General features: G+C 38.3%; 1 protein-coding gene across 6 annotated transcripts in view; it reads left to right on the forward strand.

Annotated features, from left to right (window-relative positions):
* KLHL32 (kelch like family member 32) overlaps positions 1-26,518 on the forward strand; it is a 236,245-nt gene that overhangs the window by 74,879 nt on the left and 134,848 nt on the right. For 5 of the 6 annotated variants that reach the window (XR_008665061.1, XM_055329990.1, XM_055329989.1 and 2 more), the window contains exon 4: positions 25,778-25,885. Coding sequence is in view for 5 of the 6 variants with exons in the window: in XM_055329990.1 (XP_055185965.1) it covers positions 25,778-25,885 (108 nt within the window). In the remaining variant the exon portion in view is untranslated. Of the gene's footprint in view, positions 1-21,179; positions 21,238-25,777; positions 25,886-26,518 lie in introns of those variants that run through there. The other variant, XM_055329991.1, reaches the window with a different exon arrangement.

Raw genomic sequence — 26,518 nt, forward strand, 5'->3', positions numbered from 1 at the left:
GAGGTAATAAATGTGAGGTGCAAACCAAGAGTCTGAAGTACACTAAATGGTGAATTGATGGTTTACAAGTAGTGATGGTGGTTTTTGTTTTTCAAGCAGAGAGCAGAGTTTTGGTTTTTAAACCAAAATTCTGTTAAGAAGCAACATTGTTTTAAGGCTTCTTAGCAAAGACAATTTTTGCCAGTTTTGTCTGTATTTTAGATTTCAGTGTTGCTTTTATTTTGAAATTGTTTTTCCCAAGGCTATACTTTTGAGATATAAATCTCTAATCCTTTGAATGTGCTCCAAGCTCTCCAGGCACAAAATTCTCTTCACTTTTCTGTCTTTAGGATTTCCTGGCCATGCCATGGCTTCTGTTATAATTAACAATCCAGGATTATTGTGGATGTAATTTCCAATGTTTGGAAGGCTGTTTATGGGAATAAGAATGCAAGTAAAATGCTCCTATGGTTTATATTTTATGACGGGAATTCGGGTTTGTGCCTTGTTGTTGTAGATGCTAGCTTACTGTTTTGAGCAGACTTTGTTTTCCACTTTGAATTTCTTGCTTGATGGAAATGGAATGAGATCTTGCTGAACAGTAGAAAGGAAGGCTGCCTGTATGTCATGATGACACTTACCCCTCCCAAAAAGCCTCATTTCAGAGCTAAGAGTGGTTTTTAAAGTATGTAAAGGGACATCTTGACTTTAATTCTAGTGCATAGAAATATATGTAGAGATGAGAGTTTTAGGTAATTTGCATTCCTCACGAAAGAGCTTTGGTACCAGTTCTGATGACACCAGGGTGTTGTCAATCAGAGGGCCTCACACATAGGCTGCTGTGTCTCCAGACCACAGCCTATAAGGATTTCTATTCTGCTCCAGACGGAGGAAGGCAAAATAAACTGAGATGGTCAAACACACTACTGGTTTTTTCCCTAGACTATGGGGAGAGACTAGCCCTGGGCCTTGGTTTTGTTTGTTTTTTAAGAGAAAAGTGAACACGTAGGAAAATATTTGTAGGACACCTTAGGTCATACTTCTGGCCTATTGAGGATTATCAATAAATGAAAGGTAGTAGGAGCAATGGCAGCAGCAGCAGATCAGATAGAGAGTACAGGAAGTGACCATACAAGTGACTGTGGAGGGCTCCCACATGGCTGGTGGAGCAGGGCTGATGGGTGTAAGGATTTGCATAAATCTCTCTCCCCTCCTTCCCCCTTACTGAATATTTAGCCCTGGGTTTTGCATATGATTGATGCAGCAAATATTGTTAAAACATTTATAAACATCATTCAAATCATCACAAAATATTTTATAATTAAGAGTCTTATAAAGTTCTATGTTCCCCTGAATTATTTCTGATGATATACCATCATGTTATCTTAGATGTAGAATTTTTTTTTTTTAAAGATTTTATTTATTTACTCATGAGAGACACAGAGAGAAAGAGGCAGAGACACAGGCAGAGGGAGAAGCAGGCTCCATGCAGGGAGCCTGATGTGGGACTCGATCCTGAGTTTCAAGGATCATACCATGGGCCAAAGGCAGCACTAAACCTCTGGGCCACTGGGGCCGCCCTTAGATGTAGAATTTATCCTTCATCTTTCCTCAGTTTTGTGTATGAATGAAGAAAGTACTACAAAAGTATTTTCCTTAAAAAAAAAAAAAATGCCGGGATCCCTGGGTGGCGCAGCGGTTTAGCGCCTGCCTTTGGCCCAGGGCGCGATCCTGGAGACCCGGGATCGAATCCCACGTCAGGCTCCCGGTGCATGGAGCCTGCTTCTCCCTCTGCCTATGTCTTTGCCTCTCTCTCTCTCTCTCTCTCTCTCTCTCTCTGTGTGTGACTATCATAAATAAATAAAAATTAAAAAAAAAGATAAAAAAAATGCCTGTGAATATTCTGCTCTGTATTCTATTTTGTTTCTAATGTTGAAAAAAAAATCCAGATAACTTCAAATCTTGCCACTTAGAGAAGGAAATAGTAATCTTTTTGGATCTAAGAGAAGTAACCTAGAAGATTAAAAGAGATATTCCTTTATATCTCTTATTAGGCCATTTTTTTCTTTTCTTTTTCTACACAGCAAGCAAATTAGTCACGAGTTTCACTGAGTCTTAGGGCAATAAGAAGTTTAGAGTAATAAGGTTACTGTTCTTTCCTGGAGATTTTCCAAGAATGCAAAGTGAATATTTATGAATGTGTAGTATTTTCTGGCCCTTAACTCTTATACCTGGTATATGCTGCAGGCTGCTTATAAGTAGATTCTACTTCTAGTTAGTGAATTAGAGATTCCCAATGGGGGATTATCATATCGGGGTAGGATAGGAAGAACAATGTTGGGACACGATGTGTTTAACATATATATTCCTATGATTTCATTGCTAGGTTGTTCACCTCTTGTCTAGCCTAATATGTATTAGATTCTATTACATTGGTGTTAGAGATCTTATAATAAATTATTTTTTTAGAATGGTAGACATGTTTTTCTTTGAGCGCTCTAAGAGATGGTTGTTGAATATAAACTATATCTTCATATTGTAGGCAAAAGTTGGTTGCAAGAAGTTTGGTGGTAAATCACCCAGAAAAAAACCAGTGAATTATATCCTAATGGTTGGAACAAGACAAACTTTCTAGTAGTGATGACAATTACTAATTATCACAAAGTATATGTATGGTAGGAGCAAATTTCAAAGCTATAATAAGAAGAAATTTATGCCTTTTTACATAATGAATGAAAAAAATAACACTTTAAGAGGGCAAAGAATTTCTTTGCTATAAACTTCAAAGCCTTTATTAACTGTTTTAAAGCTCCAACTCATGGAAGTATGCTATATATATATATATAGCATACTTGTGTATGTACACACACATACATATATATACACACACACACATATATATGTATATATATATATATATATACATACACACACACACACACACACACACACACACGTATAAGTTTACAATGAAGGGGAGTGGGAGAGAGAGAATCTTAGGCAGGCTCCATGCCCAAGGCAGAGCCTGACATGGAGTTTGATCTCATCATTCTAAGATCATCAACTGAGCCAAAATCAAGAGTCAGTTGCTTAACCAACTAAGCCACCCAGGCACCCCCAGAGTAGTCTTTTATCTTGAATTATAATTAAGCATCAGAATGGTTGCAAACTAACATTTCACATATAAATGTTAAAATAAGATTATTTGTAATTTCTTAGTGGAAAAGAATATTAATAGTATAAGGATTGGCTAGAAAATGAACATATTCCTTACTAAAGAAATGATAGTTGTTTTTTTTTTAAGATTTTATTTATTTACTTATTCATAAGAGACTCAGAGAGGCAGAGACATAGGCAGAGGGAGAAGCAGGCTCCCTGCAGGGAGCCTGACATAGGATTTGATCCCAGGACCCTAGGATCACAACCTGAACCAAAGGCAGACACTCAACCACTGAGACACCCTGGTGCCCCATGATAGTTGTTATTTAAGCTGCAAACTCTAAACTTGGAGAGTGAGGTAAATTGCCATTCATTCAACATCTTTAATTCTTTATTAGCCTTAGTATTCTGTGTATTCACATTCCTTATTTTTAATCGTTTAATAACCCTTAGATGTAGATATTAAGACAACTTACAGAGAAGGAAATTGAGTTTGCTCAACATTGAATAATTTAAGATTGCTCAGCTGCTCAGTGCCAGAGTCCAAATCTCAGCGTAGGTCCACAAATCTGCAAACCTGCTAAATTTTCCATGACACTAGGCTGTGTGGACCCTAGAGAACTTTATGTTTAAGATTGCCTGAGCATTATGCTAGGCAGAATAATGGCCCCAGTAGCATCCACATCCTAATTCCAGGAACCTGTGAACATTCCTTCACATGGAACAGGGACTCTGTAGATGTGTACCTGCAGGACCCCAAGGTGGGAAGTTATCCTGGGTTATACAGATGGGTCCCATGTAATCGTGAGGGTTCCTAAAAATGAAAGAACAAGTCAGAAGAGTCAGAGCAGATGTGACAATGGAAGCAGAGATTGAAGTGACATAATTGCTGGCTTTGAAGGCAGGGGCTATGAGGCAAGGGGTGCCATAGCCTGTAGAAGTTAGAATACAGAAGGAGACAGATTCTCCTGGAGCTTCCACAAGGAACAAAGCCTGCTGACACCTTGATTTTAGCCAGGAAAGCCCATTCCAGACTTCTGACTTCCAGACTATAAGATAATAGATTTGTGTTGTTTTAAGCCGCTAAGCTTGTGGTAATTTATCACAGCAACAATAGGAGACTAATATAAGAATATTTCTTTTTAAAGGTTTTTATTTATTTATTCACGAGAGAGAGAGAGAGAGAGAGAGAGAGAGAGAGAGAGAGAGGCAGAGACACAGGCAGAGGGAGAAGCAGGCTCCATGCAGGGAGCCCGACGTGGGACTCAATCCCGGGTGTCCAGGATCAGGCCCTGGGCTGAAGGCGGCGCTAAACCGCTGATCCATCCAGGCTGCCCAAACTTTACATTTTCTTGTGGGGAGTAACATTCATGGTACTTTCTGAGGAAAAGATTTGTGATGTTGTACCTTATAGTAAAGCAGATTTTAAAAGCCAGGGTATCGCTGCAGTGTGGTATGAGGAAAACACACCTGAGCTAGTGTTAGGGGATTTGTTGTTGAAATCTCTCAATTGTTAACCTGCCACATTATCATAGTAAAATTACTTCAGTTTTTTTACTGAGTTTCTTTGTTTGTAAAATGGAAATTAATACTGTCTGCTCTACTATATTATTAAAAGAATGTACTACGAAATATAAATAGCAGTGATAAGAAAAGAATAAAAATAGTTATTCTTATGCTCTGTAGAATTTTTCTTTTTTAAAGATTTTATTTATTTATTCATGAGAGACCCAGAGAGAGAGAGGCAGAGACACAGGCAGGAGAAGTGGGCTCCCTGCTGGGAGCCTGATGCAGGACTTGATCCTGGATCCCAGGATCAGGACCTGAACCAAAGGCAGATGCTGAACCACTGAGCGACCCAGGCATCCCATATTTTTGTCTTCGATAAGTAAGTTCCTGATGTGTGCATGTGCAGACATACATATGCATATCAGGTCTAATATTGAGAGACCCAGAAAGGCCTTTTGAGTCTGTAGAAGGATAAAGTAATATTTAGTAAACAGTTTTTTTTTAAGATTTTATTTATTTAATTGTAAGAGACACAGAGAGAGAAGCAGAGACACAGGCAGAGGGAGAAGCAGCTTCCATGCAGGGAGCCCGATGTGGGACTCGATCCCCGGACTCCAGGATCATGCCCTGGGCTGAAGGCAGGTGCTAAACTGCTGAGCCACCCAGGGATCCCCAGCAAACAATTTTTATTGAGTTATTCAGGGGTGCTAGAGTGGCTCAGTTGGTTAAGCATCTGTCTGTTTGTTTCTGCTCAGGTCATGACCTCATGGGTCGTGGGATCGAGCCCTGCAGTGGGCTCCACGCTCAGTGCAGAGTCTGTTTGTCCATCTCTGTCTGTTCCTCCAGCACCCCCACCTCCATGCTGGTGTGTGTGCGTTCTCTCACGCTAAAATAAATAAATAAAATATTTTTTTTAAAAAAAAGAAGTTATTCAATCTTTTGATTTGCATTCCACAAATACCTTCAATCAGAATTTATATTAATTTTTTAGTGTGTCCAGAGCTGAAATGTTTATCACCGAAGCAAAGGAAGAACATTGAAAACTATGGGAATCAAACCAACATTGCAACTTGCTGTGAATTACTGACTTAGATGACTTCCCCTTTTGTCATGGACAATATTTGTCAAAATCGGTAGAGTTAGTTAATAAGTTTGTCATAAAGCTTAAAAGTCTGAAAGATTAACATTAAGTGCAGTGATCTCTCCTGTAGGGTTTATATACCCGTGAAAGTGCAGATGAGCTCTGGGGATGTGAGGGAACATTTACAGCCTGTAAATTTTTTTTTTAAGATGTATTTATTTATTTATTCATGAGAGCCAGAGAGAGAGAGGCAGAGACACAGGCAGAGGGAGAAGCAGGCTTTATGCAGGGAGCCCAACATGGGACTCGATCCCCAACCCTGGGGATCACACCCTGAGCTAAAGACAGATGCTCAGCTGCTCACCTGCTGACCCAGGTGTCCCCTACCTGTCAGTTTTATTTCTGTCAGTTTATTTATGTCAGTTTTATTTCTGCTTTGGGGTTCATTTTATCATGCATATGACAGATTGGTATACATTCTATCTATATAATTTATAAATACATAAATATAGGGCTACTACTCCAGATATGTAAATGCTGTTTGCATAATCAAATAAGTTTGGAGAGTGGTACCATAGTAAACCAGAACATGGGATGTAATATGGAACATTCTAGGTTTTTCATGTACTAATTAGCATTGTAGTGAGAAATCTGTTTTGGGTTGCCGGGAACCAAAAACCAAAGTTTAGAAAGAAAGTGATTGAGCATGGCAATTATATTAAAGCATTATTCCACAGCAGAGGAAAGAAACCTGCATTCTGTGTTCCATTTGTAAGCATCATCAGGGCAGAGGTTTTTTGTCTTTCTTACTCCTAAATCTGCAACATTCGTAACAGGCGTAGCATAGCGGGTATTCAGTGAATAGTGTGTGAGTAAACATAGGAATTTGCTGGTATTGTGTACTAGGAAGCAACGTGGCATCTTGCTTAGAGTTGCAGAGAAGCCACGGTCATGTATTATAAAAGAGCCTACAGTGGAGCTGTTACACAGAAGTGTCACTCATTTTTCTCTCTGTGGCCTGGATGACTCTCAGTGGTAATTGGCTCTTCCAGTACCCGGTGCTCTTTGTGACTTGGTGCATGGATCTTTCTGGTTTCCTCTGTACCACCATTCCTTCTCACTTTTTATCTTTTTCACTGATATTTCCCTTAAAAGTCTCTCTCTAAACAATAAATGTATATACTTTTGGCTTTCTATTGAGTAGACTTTGAAGCACATGCCTATAATTCATAAGGTAGAAGAGTGGAACATTTTTAATTTTTTTGCAGCCAAATCCAATAATATTAAATTAACATTTAATAAATGTGCTTTTGAATATTGTATTTAGATAGAAAAAATATCTTTTCATTTTTACTCTACGGACTATCTTAATGTAGATGAAGCAGTCTTTATACCCAATTCCCATAAAAATACTCAGATTCATTTTTTTCATCTTGGTACTTTTAATGTAGCTAAATTTAAATATTACAACTCTTCATTGTGGCTGGGGAATAGTTACTTAAAATTTAGTTAAGAGAAAGAAATATATCCTTTTTAGATCATTGTTTAGATTATTGTGTGCATATTAAACAGTAAGTATAAAACATTAACCTATAATAAAGCATGAATTATTGATATAGTTAAGCATAGAAATATGATTATGTATAATGCTAAAATTACTCTGTTGAAATTTAATCTGTCACTTTTTTTTAAAGAGATTTTATTTATTTGAGAGTGAGAGTGAAAGTGAGCTTGGCCAGGGGAGGAGAGAAGCAGACTCCCCGCTGAGCAGGGAGCCCAACACAGGGTTCAATCCCAGGACCCTGGGATCATGACCTGAGCTGAAGGCAGACACTTAACCAACTGAGCCACCCAAGCATCCTGAAATTTAATCTCTTTTGGGATTCAAAAACCATTTAATGTTTTCCTTGCCTTAGGGTATCCAATACATTTTCAATTCTCATTTATGTTGCCATGGAAAAAAAGCAATAAACATACTTTCTGGTGTTTCAATACTAGATTAATAGGAGTTGGCTTTTTTATGGGGAAATCATGTATGTTGTAAGTGGTCTATCAAAAAGGATTTAAAATGAAATTAAAGGGCCATAAAAACATAGCAAAATAAAACATAGAGGCTGATAGGTATAATTCGCAAGAAGTAAATAAAATGATAAGCCCTGTATGTTAGACGATAAAACAATAGGGAAGTGGGTAGTGAATAATGTTTATTCATTGAAGTGCTCATATATCAGTGTATGGAACTACAAGGCAAGAAGAAATTAATTAGAAATTTTCACCTAGGGGGTGCCCAGGTAGCTCAGTTGGTTAAGTGTCTGACTCTTTATTGTGGCTCAGGTCATGATCTCAGGGTCATGAGTTTGAGGCCTGTGTCTGGCTCCACACTGGTCATGGAGGCTGCTCAAGATTCTTTCTCACCCTCTCTTTCAGCCCCTCCCTGCTCTCTCTTTCTCTCACTCTCTAAAAAAAAAAAAGGAAAAGAAAGAAAGAAAGAAAGAAAGAAAGAAAGAAAGAAAGAAAGAAAGAAAGAAAAAGATTTGCATCTAAAATTAGAAATGACTTCATGGGCACTCCTCAGGTTTGAAGGAAAAGAATTTATTGATTCATCTGGCAAATTTTGATTGAGTGCCTATGGCAAGCCAGGTAATCTACATTTTGTCATTAAATCTATGCAACAGTTCTCTGAGACAGGTACCTTCATTTTGTGCTTGTGCTAATGGAAACTGAGACCTAGGGAGGTAAGGTAACCTGACCAAGGTCACATAGCTAATAAGGGATGCAGCCTTAAGGCCAAAGTTCTCCACCCCTTGCTCATCTACTTCCTACTCTGCTGAATGTTCAGTGTCAGAGTGAGTTAGAATGGCTTCTGGTTCTTGAAGAGGATATAACTATAATTGGGGGAACAAATTTAACATTTCATTTTACAGATGTTAGTTTCAAGAAAAGAGAATCCTGGGTATGTCCTCCTGGATTATCCTATGCAATGTGTTTAGGATTTAGGGGATTAATAAGCAGAGTCAAGCTGGTTGTGTCTAAAAGATTTTACTTGAGCTCAGAGACAGATGGCAAAGCTAATTCCAGCTGAAGGTTTCTGATTCCCAAGGTTCTTATCCAAGGCTTAGGCCAATAGACGGAATGCCCTCATCATTAGGTGAGTAGCTGGTCTGCTTATTTACAGGTATAGGTTTGCTGGCAGCGTTCCATTCTGGAGGGGGGTGCTGATGGAACCTATTATTCCACACATAAGACAGAAGGCTAGGATTCATGCAAGGATTAGGTGGGAGAGAGCATAGCTTAGAGAAATGAATTGTGTCATGCAAAGGGGCCAGATTTTTCTAATGTAGAAGTAGTGATAGACAAACCAAATAATTCAGGAAGGCATAGAAACAGGAATGTGGCTGAGATAGCCAGCTGATCTTCAATTATTTATGCTTCCCTTCTGGAGTTCTTGCTTGGAAGTGTCTACTCAGCTAGGGACTTCATTTCCCAATACTGCTTGTATCTTAGTTGGGTCCTGTGACTAGTTCTTGTCGAGAGAGTGTGAATAGAAGAAGTGGTTATGAGCAGATGTTGCTGCTCCTCAGTCTTTTTCCTCATCTATAAGCCAAACAGAAACTCCTAGAACAGAGTCCTAAGATGAGAGGAGCCTGGACTCTAAATAACATGTGGATGGTTGCTCAATGAGGAATACACACACTGGACTGTTATGAGTAAAGCCATGGAAATTTGGGCTTTATCTGTTATGTAACTATCTAAGATTATAATGTCACGTTACCTTAATTAATATAGAATCATCAACAGACTCAACAAATGTATGACACTGTGATAGTCTGGAAGTGGTTATTAAGGCAATCAGAAAGAGATTTTATAGTAAGTGTAATTCATATTAGATGAAGAGAACTTTTTCATTACCACATATGTCCAAGGGAAAAAAGAAAAAAAATGGTATGAAAAATATCACAACATAAGATGGCAGGAATTAGACCAAATAATTTAGTAATCACAATATGTGTAAACTGTTCGATGTCATCCATTGAAAGGCCATCCATCCAAACAAACTCAGATTTATTTAAAATAGGAATCTAAGTATATTTTATTTATAAGAAACATCCCAGAAAAATATGTTAGACACTAACAAAGTATGTGTAATGATATTAATATGACACAAACTAGAATTCACAATGAACAGAATTAGAAGGAAGGAAAAGTGGTATTCTGTGCTGATCAAAGTATCAAATCTATCAAGAAGGCAATAGTGATGGACCTATATCCACTTACTATAAAGATTCAAAATATGTTAGGAAAATAATAGGATCATAGAGAGAAGCCAAGAAATCCTCAGTCCTAGAGATTTTTAATACTCTTCTCTCTGAAACTGTCAGATCATGTATATTAAAAATAATAATAAAAATTTAAATAGAGAATCTGGACCACACATATTTTTCCATGCACATGAAACAGTTATAAAAACTATAGTTAAGGGATCCCTGGGTGGCGCAGCGGTTTGGCGCCTGCCTTTGGCCCAGGGCACGATCCTGGAGACCCGGGATCGAATCCCACGTCGGGCTCCCGGTGCATGGAGCCTGCTTCTCCCTCTGCCTGTGTCTCTGCCTCTCTCTCTCTCTGTGTGTGTGACTATCATAAAAAAAAAAAAACTATAGTTAAATAAATCATTCTGACCACAGAGTGAGTAGGCCATGAGGAACTCACTGAAACCAGGAATCAGGAACAGTTAATAGTCTTACCTCTCATACACTTGAAAATTTTTTTTAAAAAAGCACTCTTCTGAATTCATGAGTTAAGGGAAAATGATGTCCAAATGACAAAATATTTAAATACCAATTAATGCATTGCTCTTCATATGGAATTGAAGAAGGACAGTTGTAGCCTTTTTGCAGTTTGTGTTCTTTGGGAAGAAGACTCTCAGACAGTTTAGTTTGAAGATCCCTTGGAATCAGCACCCACCAATGGAGATGAAGAAAGCAGGATTTAGGAGGAGGAGTTCTTCTTTGATGTAAACCCAACAATAGTCTCAGCTGACTTTGCAGGCAATTCTGGAGCTGAAATGCCTGTTCGTGTGGGGCTGAGGTGGCCAGGACTTTATATTCTTGTACCGACCTATCAGTCATTATTAGATGGTGGCTACCCAGGGAAAGGTCATAACCTTGGACAAGGCATTCAGTGACTAAGGCCATCCTCAGCTCTCCCAGCAGCCAGAACTACAAATTCTTTTTTAAAGAGGGATCTGGGCAATTCATCACAGTGTCCTCTCCAAGGCTTGATGCATCCATTTAAAAATAGGAAAGATACAGAATAATGAACTATGCTTTCAACTCCAAACATAAGAATTATAAAACAAATGCTAATAAAACAGCTGGAAGGAAGGATAAAAGCAGGTATTCATGAAATAGAAAAAAAATTAACAAATATTTTAAAACTATTTTTGAAAAATATGAATTACTTAGATAAACTTTGGCCAAATGCATTCAAAAATTATAAAGAAAGGAAGAGGCAATATATAAGAAATGAAAGGTTTCTTGATATAAAAAATGAAAAGTGGTATTTAGAGGTGTAGAAAGGAAAAGTGATTATTAGAAGAATAGAAACTTTGTTTTTTAAAGTTTTATTTATTTATTCATGAGAGACACAGAGAGAGACACAGGCAGAGGGAGAACCAGGCTCCATGCAGGGAGCCTGATGTGGGACTCCATCCTCTGGGACTCTAGGACCACACCCTGAGTCAAAGGCAGGCGCTAAACCGCTGAGCCACCCAGGCGTCCCTAGAATAGAAACTTTATACCAATATACTTCAGCACCTTGATGAATGAGTTTCTACAAAAATATTAATTACCAAAATTGAACCAAAGGATAAGAAAATATAAGAAACTGGGGTAGTCATCAAAAAGTAGCCACATACCTCCTCAGAAAGGCAATGGGCCCAGATCTTTTACTTGCTTATACTACCAACTCTACTTAACAGTTACTTCCCATATTATAGAAACTTTTTCTAAAGTCTAGAAGAAAATGGAAAGCCACCCGTCACTTATAAAGCTAGCGTAATTCAATTGCCAAAATTCAAGGGCAGCAAAAGAAACAAGATCTATATCTCACTTATGAGCATAGATACAAAAATTGTAAATAAAATAAAACCAAATCCAGTCTGGGGAGCCTGATGCAGGACTCCATCCCAGGACCCTGGATCCAGGATCATCATGACTTGAGCCAAAGGCAGGTGCTCAACCACTGAACCACCCAGATGCCCCTGAAACACGTTCTTCACTTGGCTTTTGGGTTTTCCAGGATTATCTCCACTTACTAGTTACTACTTCTCAATATTCTTTTCTGGTTTTACCTCATATCCTTAACTTCTTAAAATGAGAGGCCTGGATTCAGTTTTTGTACTTCTGTCTGTACCAGCTTTTGTGATAATCTCATACTGTCTCATGGCTTTACCTGGCTACGCACATATATATGTAATACCCAAAATGATGTATTAGGACACCCCATAGAAACAGAACCAGTGGGACACTAGGATTTTATTTGTAGGGAGAGAGTTTTATTATAAGGAATTGACTTATGCAACTGTAGAAGCTAAGAAGTCCCAAGATTTATGTAGTCAGCAGCTGGAGACAGGGGAACCAAGGGAATAGTTTCAGTCTAAAACTGCAGGCCTGAGACCCAGGAAGGGCCAGTGTTTCAGTTTGTGGCTAAAGGCATGAAAAAGTCAATATTCTAGCTTGAGGGCAGCCAGGCAAAGAGAATCCTCTCCTTTTGAGCCTTTTAATTCTATCCAAGCCATTAACTAATCATAGGAGGCCCACCCACATTGGAAAGAGCAATCTGCTTTACTCAGTCTGTCTATTCAGATGTTAAATCGCATGCAGAGACACCTTCACAGATACACACAGGGTAATATTTGACCAAATATTGGGGAACCTCATGGTCTAGTCAAATTGGCAAAATTAATCATCACAGATGAAGACTCCTAAATTTGTATCTCCAAACTGGGCCTTCTACTAAAATGCAGAATGGGTGTATCCAATGACCCGTTTATCATTGATGAACATCATGGATGTTTAAGAGGTTATCTCAGGGGTGCCTGGGAGCGGCTCAGTCACTTGAGGGGACTCAGTCGGCTAAGCCTCTGACTCTTGACTTCAGCTCAGATCATGATATCAGGGTTCTGGGATTGAGTCCTACATCAAGCCCCACATCAGGCTCTGTCCTCGGTGGGGAGTCTGCTTAAGGATTTCTCTCCCTCTCCTGCCTCTCCCCAGCTCACTCTCACCCTATCTAAAATAAATTAATAAATCTTTTTTTTTTTAAAGAGGTATCACAAACCTAATGTGTCCAAACCAAACTCCCATTTTCCTCCCATAGACCTGCTCATTGCATAATGTTCTCCATTTCAGTTAGTGGCAACTCTGTAGTTGATGCAGACCCCAAACCACCCAGTAATTCCTGACACCTTTCTTTTGCATCCAGATTGGCAGCAAGTCCCACGGCTCTACTTTCAAAGAATATTCAGACTCTAGCCACTTCTCCTACTACCACCTAGTGGAAGCCTATCATCTTTTGCCTGGGGTTTTGCAATACCCTCTTACTTTATCATCCTACTTCAATCCTTGAACTCTTGGACTCTATTTCAATACTGCAGCCCCAGTGATCTTAATGAAAATGTGAGTCAGATTATATCACTTCTGCTCAGCCCCCTTGATGACTTCTACTTTCACTCAGAGTAAAAGCCAGTGTTACTTGTTTACCTGATTCTATCTCATCAGGCCTCCCTCATATGACTTTTGCCCTGCCTGCCTCCACTCCAATCACACTGGCCTCCTTGGTATTCCTCAGACATTCCTGTCAAGCTCTCACCTCAGGGCCTTTGCACAGGTATTTCATCTGCCTGCATTACTCTCCTGGGTAACTAAATGACTGACTCCTTTGCCTTTTTCATGTTTTGTGTAAATACCACTTTGTCGGAAAGTAAGACTTTAGCTTTTATCTATGCTAACTTAATTTTTAAAGAAGACTATATTAATGGATTACTTATATTGATAAAAAAATAATAAAGACAAAAAGCCACCATTTCATTTTTTTAAAACTGTGAGGAATTGTAAGCCTAGTCAGTCACAGCTCTTTCCCCTCTGAGGTTTCATTGTTGTTGTTTTCAAATATTTTATTCATTTATTCATGAGACATACAGAGAGAGAGGCAGAGACATGGACAAAGGGAGAAGCAGGCTCCCTCTGGGAGCCTGATGCAGAACTTGATCCCAGGACCCAGGGATCACGACCTGAGCCAAAGGCAGACACTCAAGCAGTGAGCCACCCAGGTGCTCCCCTCCCCCGAAGGTTTTGGATCATATTTATTCAGTAGTGATAAGGATGCCTGGGTTCATAGAGTTGTAAACACAAAACTTATACCTGTTTCAACTTACACAAGTAAAAATGATCTTTATTAAACTGTCATCTTTTGTCTTTATCCATACAGATCTCTCTGTAAATTGCTGGTGTGGGGATGGGGAGCAGAAGGATGCTTGGAGATACTGGGGCACTAAACTCTGGTTTCTTCCCATGCATAAGAATATGGCATTACTGATGCTGATATTGGATTAAAAGCCAAGAGAGTGGGACACCTGGGTGGCTCAGCGGTTGAGCATCTTCCTTTGGCTCAGGGCATGATCCCAGAGTATGGGGATTGAGTTCCACATCAGGCTCCCCACAGGGAGCCTGATTCTCCCTCTGCCCATGTCTCTGCCTCTCTCTGTGTGTCTCATGAATAAATAAATAAAATCTTAAAAAAAAACCAAAAAAAACAAAAACGAGAGAGTGATGATTATATCAGCTCCCTAACGTAGAACTTCTTAGGTTCTTAGTGGATGTGTCCTACTGAAAAGGGGATTTAGTGCTGAGTCCAAGAGACTTGTGACCTAGCAGACATTTTGCTGTTTTCTAGGAAACAGCTGGCCTAGTCTTACATAAAACATACCACCTAAAGCCACTAGGTAATTAGGAGCCAGGGAAAACTGGACACCTGACTGCTCATAAGTTTTGAGTCCTTGGCTAATTAGTTAGGGACTTAATGTGGTAGCATGTGATCTCATCCTCTCAACTTGTAACTAAAAATACCAGAATCTGGTTCAGAAGAGGGACCTAAAATGCTACAATAGACTTTTCTTTAGGCAGTGGTGACTTTTAAAATAACCTACAAACATATGTAGTTCCAAGCAGCTGTTGAAATGACAAAAATCACCCACAGTTGAAAATGTGCTCAACTTCTAAGTCCTAACTGTTGTCCTAACAACTGTTGTCCATGAGGAGATGTTGGCATTCTGCAACTTGTATCTGATGATTAGTCATTTAGTTAATATCCACCAAGAAGAGGCCTCGTGAAATAGCTTTTAAATTTAGCCAGAAAAAAATAGCACCATTAATGATGGCCTTGACATTCAGCAAAGCCAAATTAAGCACTCCATCTGACATTTTATAGACAGTCTATTACATGGCCTCACACTTGGTGGACATTCGATAAGCATTAATTAATTGCCTGGTTGACAAGGAACAGCTATACATATGCCTGGTATAGAAACTGCAGTAGTGGAATAACTAGGAGGCTGACTTTCAAAGTCCTGTGGGATAGGGCCTTGTGAGCCCCAAAAGGTGTGTGGATTTTTATTTTTTTGCTTTTTTAGAGAATTAAAATGGTTTCATAATTTCCTTTTAAAACTGAACACATTCATTAAAAAAAATCAAATTCCCTTTGTCAGTTCATTGTGAAGTACTAGCTAATCGTGGTGTGGTCAAATGTTATTTCCTTTTTAAATAGAAAGCTGAGAGCCTTTGAAGAATCATTGTCACATTCCCTTTTAAAATTGTTCGCATCAGTGCCAGAGAAGTCATTAACATTTCAGATAGGATGACTGTTATTTTCATTATTGTGCCGGTAGTACAGTGTTTTCATTATAGTGAATGAATGGTGAACTCTGGGCTGCATTTTACTCCTTCATTTAAACTGATTCACTTCTCCTGAATATAAATATGATGAAGCTAGGAAAATATTTGCAACATAAAATAATAGTTAACTTTTTAAAAATCATTTATTTTATGCTGCCATTGTGCTAAGCTCTTTATGTGTATTTGTTTCAAGTGTGTGTTGAGTTTCACTTTTTCTGCCGCATTTTTTGTGCTTTTTAAAATTGTAACTTTCATTGCTGTTTTATTTAAAATCACAATTTCACTCATGCTTATTTAATCACAGTGATACAGTCAACCTTAGCTTCATCTGAAAGAACAAGAACGCATGTTTGAAGGATAATAAAGCTGATGAAACTTTTAAACCTTTAGAAATTGAATATTGAGCCAAGACAGATGGTCTCTAAAAGAGGGGCAAAACAGCTGATCATGTGAATCGGATGAATTGATGCAAAGAATTGCTGGGATCTATAGCTATGCCCTGATTCTGCTTATCATTTTTATAAAAAAAAACTGATTGAAAATTAATTGTCCACACTGGGATGATCCAGCTGCTTGTTCAATCAATTGCTTTTAATTAGCCCATCTGATGTTGATTGGATCTGGGGCCTGCATGCCTGGATTCCTGAAAGATTGAATTACCAGCATTCTTCTCATTTAGAGGCGTTTGACTCCAAAGTGATGAGAGATTTCCATATCAAATCATTTATATCACTTAAAAAATTATACATATGCACATATAAATTTTCATAGGATTAAGAGAAGTTCTTTAGTTACTTTTTGATAAGTATTAGAACTCTTGAGGACTGTTCCTAAACTATTATTTTTTGTCATTCTGTAAGATAAGGAGACTTTGCATGTAGCCTGCATGGATAGAGTATCAAATGTGTTTGCAGAAGGAGTGAACTTGAACATATGTGACAACCCAAACACTTTGTATTAAACTGGCTTGTTCTGCCTTGGATCAGGAAGGTTCCATTGAAGTGGTTGCTTAGCAACTAATGGAGTTAGAAGAAGCAGTGTGTTAGCTAGGGCTCTTGCCCTCATCTGTGTACAGCCAAATAATGGGAGAGTGGCTTCAGCATGGATTGCCTGACTCACAACTGTCAAACCAACCTGATGAAAAAAATGAAAGATTGGAGAGAGATTACACAGCTGGGCTAGGTACCTGTATCTATAGTTGTACGCACCTTATCACACCTTATTTAATGGTAGCACACTGAAGAGAAAGATATTAAGAGAGAACATTAAAAATAAAAGAAGAACTGCTGAAATTTTGGATTCAAATTTTAATAGTGGTCATTAACTTACTCTAAGTTTTTAAAGAGAAGCATAGTAAATGATAATTAAGGCAACTCCACATTATTATCTTCAACATTCTTCCAAAAAGTCCTCTGTAGAAAAGAGGTAACAGATTTTATGTGATGAAGTAATGAATTCTAAGACACAGTGTGTTTTGGTGCTTGTACATATGCATACTTTATGGCACAGGACTAGTGCTTCTGCTCCTTTTCCCTTTTTATACCCACAATAGACATAATAACAAGATCCCAAGCACTCTCAGTTGAGTCTAGATATGGCCTCCCAGCCCTCACCAAGGCTCCAGGCAGCCACTACTGATACCAGATTGGGCAGGCAAGGTGACAGTACCCTGTCATTCTTTATGACAAATGGAGACTCCTTAAAAGCTTCTGGTTTTTGAATTCTATGGAAATGGGTCTGAGTTTTTTTTTTTTTTAAGACTTTATTTATTCATTCATGAGAGACACAGAGAGAAGCAGAGACCTATGCAGAGGGAGAAGCAGGCTCCCTGCAGGGAACCTGATGTGGGACTCGATTTCACGACCCCAGGATCACAACCCAGGCCAAAGGCAGATGCTCAACCATTGAGCCACCTAGGTGCCATGAGTAAGAGGGGTTTGTGTCCATAGCAGCTCCATGATAGCCACATGAAATTCCTCTTCAAGAAAATGTGCTAAGAAGGAGATGACCCAGAGAAAGTCAACCAGAGTAATTGGGGAAAGGAAGGTGGCATGATAGGTTTACCTGAAGGCTGCTACCACTGCTTACCATCCAAGAATGTATGACAATTTACTCTTCCAGAGGCCTTATTCTTGAAAACCATGAGTCTGAACTTTTATTTCCCAGGGAGTAACCTCTCCTCCCATCCACCAAGATGTGGCAACCGGTCCAAACTTGCTGGGATTTGGACTTGGGTCTTCTGCCCAGACTATATGATTTATAGCCTTGGCCTCTAGTGCTAACATTTTATGTATCAGATAATTTGGATTAGGGGCTCTTTCTAAGAGGAGAGACTTGAGCAGTGACCACATATCAGAAAGGCTGTTAAGCAGCAGAATGAATTTACTGAAATTCTCCTAGGACCAAGGGGAGAAAGTTATCAGGGGGGCAATTATAATTCAGTATTCTGGAAGTATTACTAATACTTTGTATTCTTGTTTAAAATATTGGATGTCTCATCTCTTTGAATATTCAGGTATGCAAAGAGTGCCACAAGGGGTGGAGGACTGACCATAGTTGTGCCTCTCAACTTGTAATATGCATGTGGGTCACCTAGAACTTTTGTTAAAATGTGCCTTCCATCCAGTAAGTATGCGATGGGCCTGAGATTCTCATCTCTGAGTAGTGAGGGGCCAGTGATCTCTACAGTACCTTCTAGTTTCAGTATTCCATTTACATAAGAGAAGCTAGAATTTTAGCTGTGATGTTTAAAACACACCCAGCGTGGCTTTGATAAGCACTATAAGAGCCTCTTCTGTGTTGTACAGAATCTTCCCTGAAGGCTTATCATATTGTAATCGACAAAGAATCCCTCACTTGGCCTCTGCAGTTGCTCCCCCTCTTATTTTTTCTCTTCAGGCTTTCCTGATACTACTGTCCTCTGAAACTTGCCTTCTTCATAGCTAACTTCCCCTGATTCGTGCGGACTGTGTATCACATCTGCTCAGTCACTTCTCGGCGTGGGCTCCAAATTCTGTTAGGACAACTGTCAAAGTACAGGAAATTCAAGTTTGGTTTTAGTGAGTGCATCCTTAGTAGATTTTGAGAGGCACGATTGTGTCCTATGAGGACAGAACACATGGTCTCTATGTGAAAAGATTGATTCAATAATGGTTATCAAATATATTCAATAAGGAAGAGAAAGTGTCATTCCTAAATATCTGAAAGAATAGACTTTTTTACATGGTGGGTAGTAAAGTATTGAAATCCCATACCCAAGGAATATAGCCATAGACTAAAAGGTGACAGAAACACCAGAGGAATGAGCAAAAGCCAAGAAAGAGATTCAAGAGGGTGACCCAAGGCTAAAGCCAGGTGTGTGGATTCCATCTTCCGTTTTCCAGAGTATGTAACAATGGATTGTAACAAATACAACTCATGCATAGCCTGACTTCATGGTGGGCAACAGTTTCTGGCCTTCCCATCTACTGTATCTTTAGCTAAATAAAAAACAACTTGATTTGTGTCCTTTTTCGTTCCATTCCCCAAAAAACCCAAGTAGCTGAAATCTGGCCACATCCTGGAGGAGGAGAATTCTAAAGAGAAATAGGATAAACCATAATCATGCTGGTTTTGAAGGCCTTATTATCACTATGTAGTTAATTTAAGAAGCAACTGTGCCAAGAGCAAAGCTGTGAAATACAGCTAGATTCTTTGAATAAACAAGTTACATATTTGAAGATGTTGGGGAAAACCAATATGTTTCACAGTTTTTAGCATATAAGGTGAACTTTTCTTTATATGGTTAAGATGAGGGAAAACTGGTAGTTGAGAAATAATTTTTGCTGCTTAATTATATGTATAGTAATGTAATAGCTGTTTTCATTTGTCTTGATATTTTATTCTCTGAGATTTTACTGTACTGTTGGAGGAAGAATTAAAACAGCTACAAATGTATTGGAGGGAAAACCCTCCAACCAAACATCCCCACTCTTTCTGGCCATTAAGCTCTCCAGATTGGATTGTTTTTACATTTGCGAGATAAAGAAGGTAAATAGTCCAGTTTTACCAGGACTTTAATGCCAGGGAAATGGGCAATTGTGGTTAATTAAACAGTCTCATTAATTGAGATTTGCCACCCATTCTATATGTGAGGTATAGCCAAAATGCAATAAAAGATAATCACCATTAATACTAAATTGAGCAAAATGTAATCTTTGTTGACTCAGAAGGTAGCTCAGATCTCTGTAATGCCACATGGCTACTGTAAACATTACTAATAAATAATCCTGCACATATAAAAGATGGAGGGGATCAGGCTAGATCTGCTGCTATCATTACAAGTTGCTTTTTTTCATAACTTCCTTAGACATGTTAGTTTGAATTTATTTAACTCTCATAAAAGATAAGGGTTGATGTACCCTACACAATGCAGTTCTTTCATTCATTAAAACACCTAGATTTCTGATAAAAGGGAGTTCACTGTACATCTTGCCCATGTCCAGTGCAACTCCAAAGTTACATGTAGTTTACCAGGTGAAAAGATCATTATTTACCAACTTATAAGTGCTTTTAAAAAAAAAAGTCTATTGGTGTTCTCATCTTTGAAGATGTAGAATTTCCATTGGTCAGTTTTGTGGCATAATGTACCAACCTGAATTGGGTTGTAGTTTATCTTGTGACTGCATGACAACTAACATGACCCAAAGAAACTTATTCATGTACGATGATTTTAAGACTCAATTTGTGTCATTTCTGTGTGAAATACAGGAGGAATGACACACTGTAAATCAGCAATTCTCTCTGTGGTTGGCACTTCAAGTGGATTGTGTTCTTACAAACTGGATTTTCAATTAGAAAGATTTGTGGGGCAGCAGCACATTATCAACCAAGAGTGAGCTGTGACAACTGTAAATCTCAGCCTGGCAAAGGCTCTCCCAAAGACAAAAACAGTGTGAACCAAGGAAGAATCTGCACAGTGCTTCGATATTTCTAAGCAGAACCTTATCCCATGCTTTGGCAGAATGTTGTGGCTTGATAGAGGGCATTGCCATATGTTCCTACTTTTTTCTAAATGTCTAGCTTTGCACTAATTTTTACTTAGCTTCTTTCTGTTTAACTGTAGCTACTTACCTAAAACACCTCATATGCAAAAATTCTCTTCCTATGTCAGATTCATTATTTTTGCTCAGAACACTGTAGAACAGCTGGATGTCATCTGAAGCTACATCATCATCTGAATTTTTGAAGAGCATGTTGGTTCATCATTCATTCATTCATCTATATTTATTGCAGGCATGCAGTGCTAGGGTCCAGGGGCTCCACAGTGAGGAGGAAGATATGGTGCTCACTTTCATGGAGTTTTTTCAGGACATTCAATGCTAAAAGATAGCACCTATGGTCCTATCACTTCTTTTGCTACCAAAGGACATTTTGTCCTTCACTGTGGGCTCCAGAAACTCTCTTGACATTGTTTCACAGGCTCTCTTGACATTTCACAAGCTTCACAAGCTGATAAATGACTGGGTTCTTCCTTACTTTGGTGGTATCCAGTGAGACTTCTTCTAATTGAGGTGTCTTGTAAGTTTATTAAACCCAAAACATAGACCTTGATTTAATAGTTCCCTTTTTTCTTCTAATTAACTGATATTGTAACTTTAAAAAATTATGTTTAAAATTTATGACATTAAGTTCCTAAGACTATATGATATGATATCAGAATGGAAGTTGTGTGTTTATGGAAATGGTGGTGATGAGTTTTATGATGTGGTCAGTCCTTAAAGTAGGGTATAGGAGTATGTGGTTAAAGTAAAGTCCTGTAGCCAGACAGGGATTTTGAGTGGGTCAGTCATTAGGAAAGTATTTCTTAAAGGAACAGATGGGCAGAGGAGGGGCTGTTTCCTTGCTCTTGTTCCAGATGGGATCAAAGAGACACAGCTTGGATTAGAACAATAGCTTCTGTTTATTAAGCATCTACTATGTGCCAGGTACTATGCCCGACATTAAGCATAATCATATCTAAACCTCAAGACAACTCTATGAGGTTTGTATTGTCTCTATATTACAGATAAAGGGCCTGAGGTTCAGAGAAATTAGCCAAGGCAAATTGCCACATGACTATAAGTTATGAACCCAGGATTTGAATCAGATGTATCTTTCTGCACAGTCCTGAACATTAAAACCAGAAGTTTTCAAAAGGCACTTGTTAGAAATACACAGGTGACACATATTTGTTGTAGTGATCCAAATGATACTGTGTAAGTAAAGTAAAATTCATAGTCTTTTCCTTCTCTCAATAGTCATACCTTATGGGGCACCTGGGTGGCTCACTAGTTGAGCACCTGCCTTGAGCTCAGGTCCTGATCCTGGGGTCTTGGGATGAGTCCTGTATCAGGCCCCCTGCAGAAAGCCTGCTTCTCCCTCTGCTTATATCTCTGCATCTCTCTGTGTGTCTTTCATGAACAAATAAATAAAATCTTAAAAAAAAATAGTCATACCCTCGAATATAACCACAGTGATAAATTTGGTGTTCCTTTATTGTGTGTACAAACATGTACAATGATATATGTACATTATTTAAGGGGTTGTATTCTCATTCCGACTCTACCAAGCCAGGCTTCAAGTTCAGTAGCTCACTGGTTGAGGATGCCTGTTCTATGCCACCTTTGCTATGATTGCTTTTGAAAGACCCCAAAGAAAGTAGATTCAGAAAACTCCCCTGGTGGCCTTTTTTTTTTTTTTTTTAACCTTTGTTGTCAGGAACTTTTTGCATTTCATTAACCCAAAAAATTCTTCTGCAGTTTGAGTCCTTTCTGTCAACAGTGGAATTGATGGAGAGCAGCTGGTCACCATTTCAAGTGCAATTACAACTTGGAAGATCTGAAAAAAGAAGTTAGTGTTGGGAAAATAAAACATTGAAATACCTGTATACTAAAAAACACATTGGAAACAACTGAAATTTTTTCCAGTTTTTTTTTTAAGAGTGGCTGTAAGAAGTCTAGAAGCAAATTCAGAATTACACAAATAGAAAGTCTTTTTTTTTATTGTGACCTGTGCTTTTTAGTTTTGAAATTTTATTGATTTATTGATTTATGTTTTTAAGTAGGCTCCATGCCCAATGTGGGACTTGAACTCATGATCCTGAGATCAAGAGTTGCATTCTCTGTGTGAGCCAGACACCCCTGGTTTTGATTTTAGATCTTTTACAAAACGCATAAGCAGAATCCATTTGCATTAAAATCAATTTTCTGAGAGCCCTTTTTAAACTATTGCTACCCTTGATTAAAAAAAAATTAATAAAAAAATAAAAAAAAACCCAGAGGATAGTATTCCCAATGTATCACTGCTTTTAACCAAAGAATACATGAAAACTTAATTGTATTTCATCATTATTCCAGTATGTAAGTTTCATTAAGACTTTACCATATACAGGCACTATAAAAAATACTTTATACATGTACTGTCATCTACATTTCAAACACGTTCATGAAGTGCGTACAATTTTTGGCCCCATTGTTTAGATAAGAAAACAGAGTCAGAGAGAGGTTACATGTTTGTCCCAGTAACTTGCCAGTGTGTGTAATCAAACCCAAAATAGTTTGATTACACATTTGCCTTTAATCACTGTGGTTCACCAAACCAAGGGTTATGTGATTTCAGATCCATTTTTCTTAACCAATCATATAGTACCTTAAATCCCAGTGGCAACACCATTAAGCCATATCAGTTCACTACCTATCCACATTGCCAAATATACCATATTGACCATTCAGCTTCTAAAGGAATGTCAGGTTTCATTTATTCATGATAAAGTAAATTCCTGAAAGTAAAATATTCTAAATGTTTGCTATTTAACATAGCAAATATAATTGAGTATGTTACCCATTAACATAACGCCTAATGTCTTTAGGATATTTTGAGTGTTTTTTTTTTTTCAAATTTTAAGCATTTAAAATGCCTTTAGAAGATTTCTCAAATCTAAAGAGCAATAATTTTCTATTTCTAACAATTAAAATTTTAACTATAAGCTAACAGAGAATTCTATTCATTATGAAAATTCAGAGCTCTCTAATGGAGAGAGAAATGAGGATCTCTGGAAAGAATAATGGGCCACCGATTAATACTGCCAGTCAGGGGTGCCTGGGTGGCTCAGTCGGTGAGTGTCTGACTCTTGGTTTCTGCCCAGATTGTGATCTCAGGGTCATGAGATTGAGTCCTGCCTTGGGCTCTATGCCGGGCATGGGCCTGCTAGGAATTCTCTCTCTCTCTCTCTCTCTCTCTCTGTCTCTCCTTCTCTGCCTCTCCCCTCTCAAAAATAAAAACCAAACAAAAAAACCACCATTCAATATATATTAAATTAAAATATATAGAGCTGTGAGGATCAAAAACAAATTTATCACCATAAAAATTCTAAGACATGAATATTATTAATACTTTGGTCAAACAAAAACATCACTTTTCTAAACTTAAAAAATTTAGTGTATACTAAAATATTACCATACATAAGAGTAAGATCTCCCCCCCCCCTTACTTTTTTGTTTTATCTCTATGAAGTTAGCTAAGCTGCAGAATTTGAGGGGATAGTTTCCTTAAGACTTTTATCACTTCTGACATCAATTGCAAGTTTGAGGGATTCCTAAAATTATTCTCATATTCAATAATTCACTAGGAAGTCTCCCAAAACTTGCTGAAATGTTTTATACTTACTTTTTGTAGGGAAAGGATACAAATTGGAATTAGACAAGGAAAGACACATTGAACAGAATCCAGAAGTGGACCACATACAGAGCTGCTAGCCATCCTCCCCCTTTGGAGTCATAGTATATCTCCTCCTGGCCACGCTAAGTGATAAAATGCACAGAGGACTGCCAACCAGGGACACTCACCCAAACTTTTGGTGTTCAGAGTTTATTTGAGGCTCAGTTATAGATTGCCCATGTGTTTGACCTTTTGTCCCCCGCCTCTCCTACAGGTCAGGCTAATACCTCTAATTCTCAGTTTCTGGAGGCCAGAACTGATATAGTATGGTGCAAACCCCCATAATAAATCATGTTGTTAGACTGTCATTGGCCAGGTTCCCAGACAAACAAGGACACTCCTGTCTGGCAGGATATTCCAAGGGCCTGGAGATTTCCAAGGCCTGGAGTGGCCTTCCAGAAGCCCAGGGAAAAGACCAGAGCTCCCTTTGGGTAAGGTTAATTCTCCACTATATAAATGTATACTTCTCTAAATTATGTATTTCATTATTGGTAACCCAAAATGGAATATTCTCTTTATACCTGTTAAATCAAACTTTTAAAAAGTATACAAATTACTGTGGGTTTCCTTGTTTGTTTTTGGACATGGGATATGCAGATATATTTTTTAAAATTGTCAAGTTTTCATTTTTTTTAATTTTCAAATTTTCATTTGACATACTGATCATCCAGTAGAACTGATTTTCAGTAAGTTGGACATTTGGAGAATTGGTTTGGGGCAAATTGATTTTCACTAAATAACTTAGTGATTCTCAAACTTAAGTGAGCATCGGAGTCATGTGGATGGCCTGTTATAACACACATTGCTGGCCCCCACTGTGAGTTTTCTAATTCAGTAGGTCTGAGCTAGGTCCCCAGAAATCTGTACTCTAAAGTTCCCAGGTGATGCTGATATTGCTGGTCCAGGGTCCACATTTTGAGAGCCACTGGAATGGAGTGTATGATACATGGCAGATGAGAGGAATGAGCTGTGCCATTGAGATGAGGCAGAAAAAAGGCAAAGAGTCAGCAAACGAAAGTTCTACTTTCCATGTCCTGTTGGCAGGAGTGTTTGAAGTTCTCCAGATTTCATGATAGTTATGAGACCCCAGATCCAGAGAATGAGTTCAGTGAGAGAGCCTAAATGTAATTACCTCAGAGAATAGCCGTGGGGTTAAATAGAACTCTGTGTGTGAGGTGTACAGTGCCATTTGTGTGTTATTGTAGCTGTTTAGACAGCAAAGTGATTTGCAATGGCTTGTTTTGAATACCAAAATCAGTCTTTAATTTATACAATGTTTTTCTTTCTTAGTCTGTCTAGGACTTTGTCTTATTCTCTTGCTTTGTAAATTCTGTCTCATTTCTCTCATTTTCTCCCATCTCAGGCCATGTTCAGTCTCTGTATGGTGGAAAGTGGAGCTGACGAGGTGAATTTACATGGTGTGACCAGCCTTGGCTTAAAGCAGGCCCTGGAGTTTGCATACACAGGACAGGTATGGTACCACATGTCATCTTAGAGCTTAACATTTTAACTGCAGCTAACCAGAGGGGATTATCCTTGACGTCTGAGATTTAGGTATTTCTCTTGTTATTTATTTTGATGTTTAGAAAAAGAAAAACTCACATCTTAATTGTATAACTAAAATGATTGAAAGGTAAAGCAATTTGATTTTAAATATGACCTGGGTAACACAATATTTTAATCTGAACTCAATGGCTTGCTGGTGTAATTTTAAAACATCCTAAAGAACCGTCGTAGGGGAAAGAGTTTGAAAAATAACTTGAATTGTTATTACTGAAGCTCTGTTACTTAATCATGGCTTTATTGACTGAAAAAAGTTAAAGTTCCAAGAAGTTATCTCTGGCGCCTTTTGACCCTGTCCTACATGTCTCAGAGTTAGGGTCTCAGTTATTAGATTATAACGTGATAGTTTGAGAGCCAAAATCATTCATCATTAAAATTGTCATAGGATTTACAGAGATCTCCAGACAACATCCATTTTCTTTTTTTTTAGTGAGAGAATAATAATGACAACTAATAGAATGTAAGAGCCAGGTCAACATATGACTATCAGAGAAAATCAAAATAAAACTATGTAAAGACAGTATGAATCCAGATGCAAAGC

The sequence above is a fragment of the Nyctereutes procyonoides genome, unplaced genomic scaffold (genome assembly GCF_905146905.1).
Source record: "Nyctereutes procyonoides isolate TBG_1078 unplaced genomic scaffold, NYPRO_anot_genome, whole genome shotgun sequence".
Taxonomy (NCBI): Eukaryota; Metazoa; Chordata; class Mammalia; order Carnivora; family Canidae; genus Nyctereutes; species Nyctereutes procyonoides.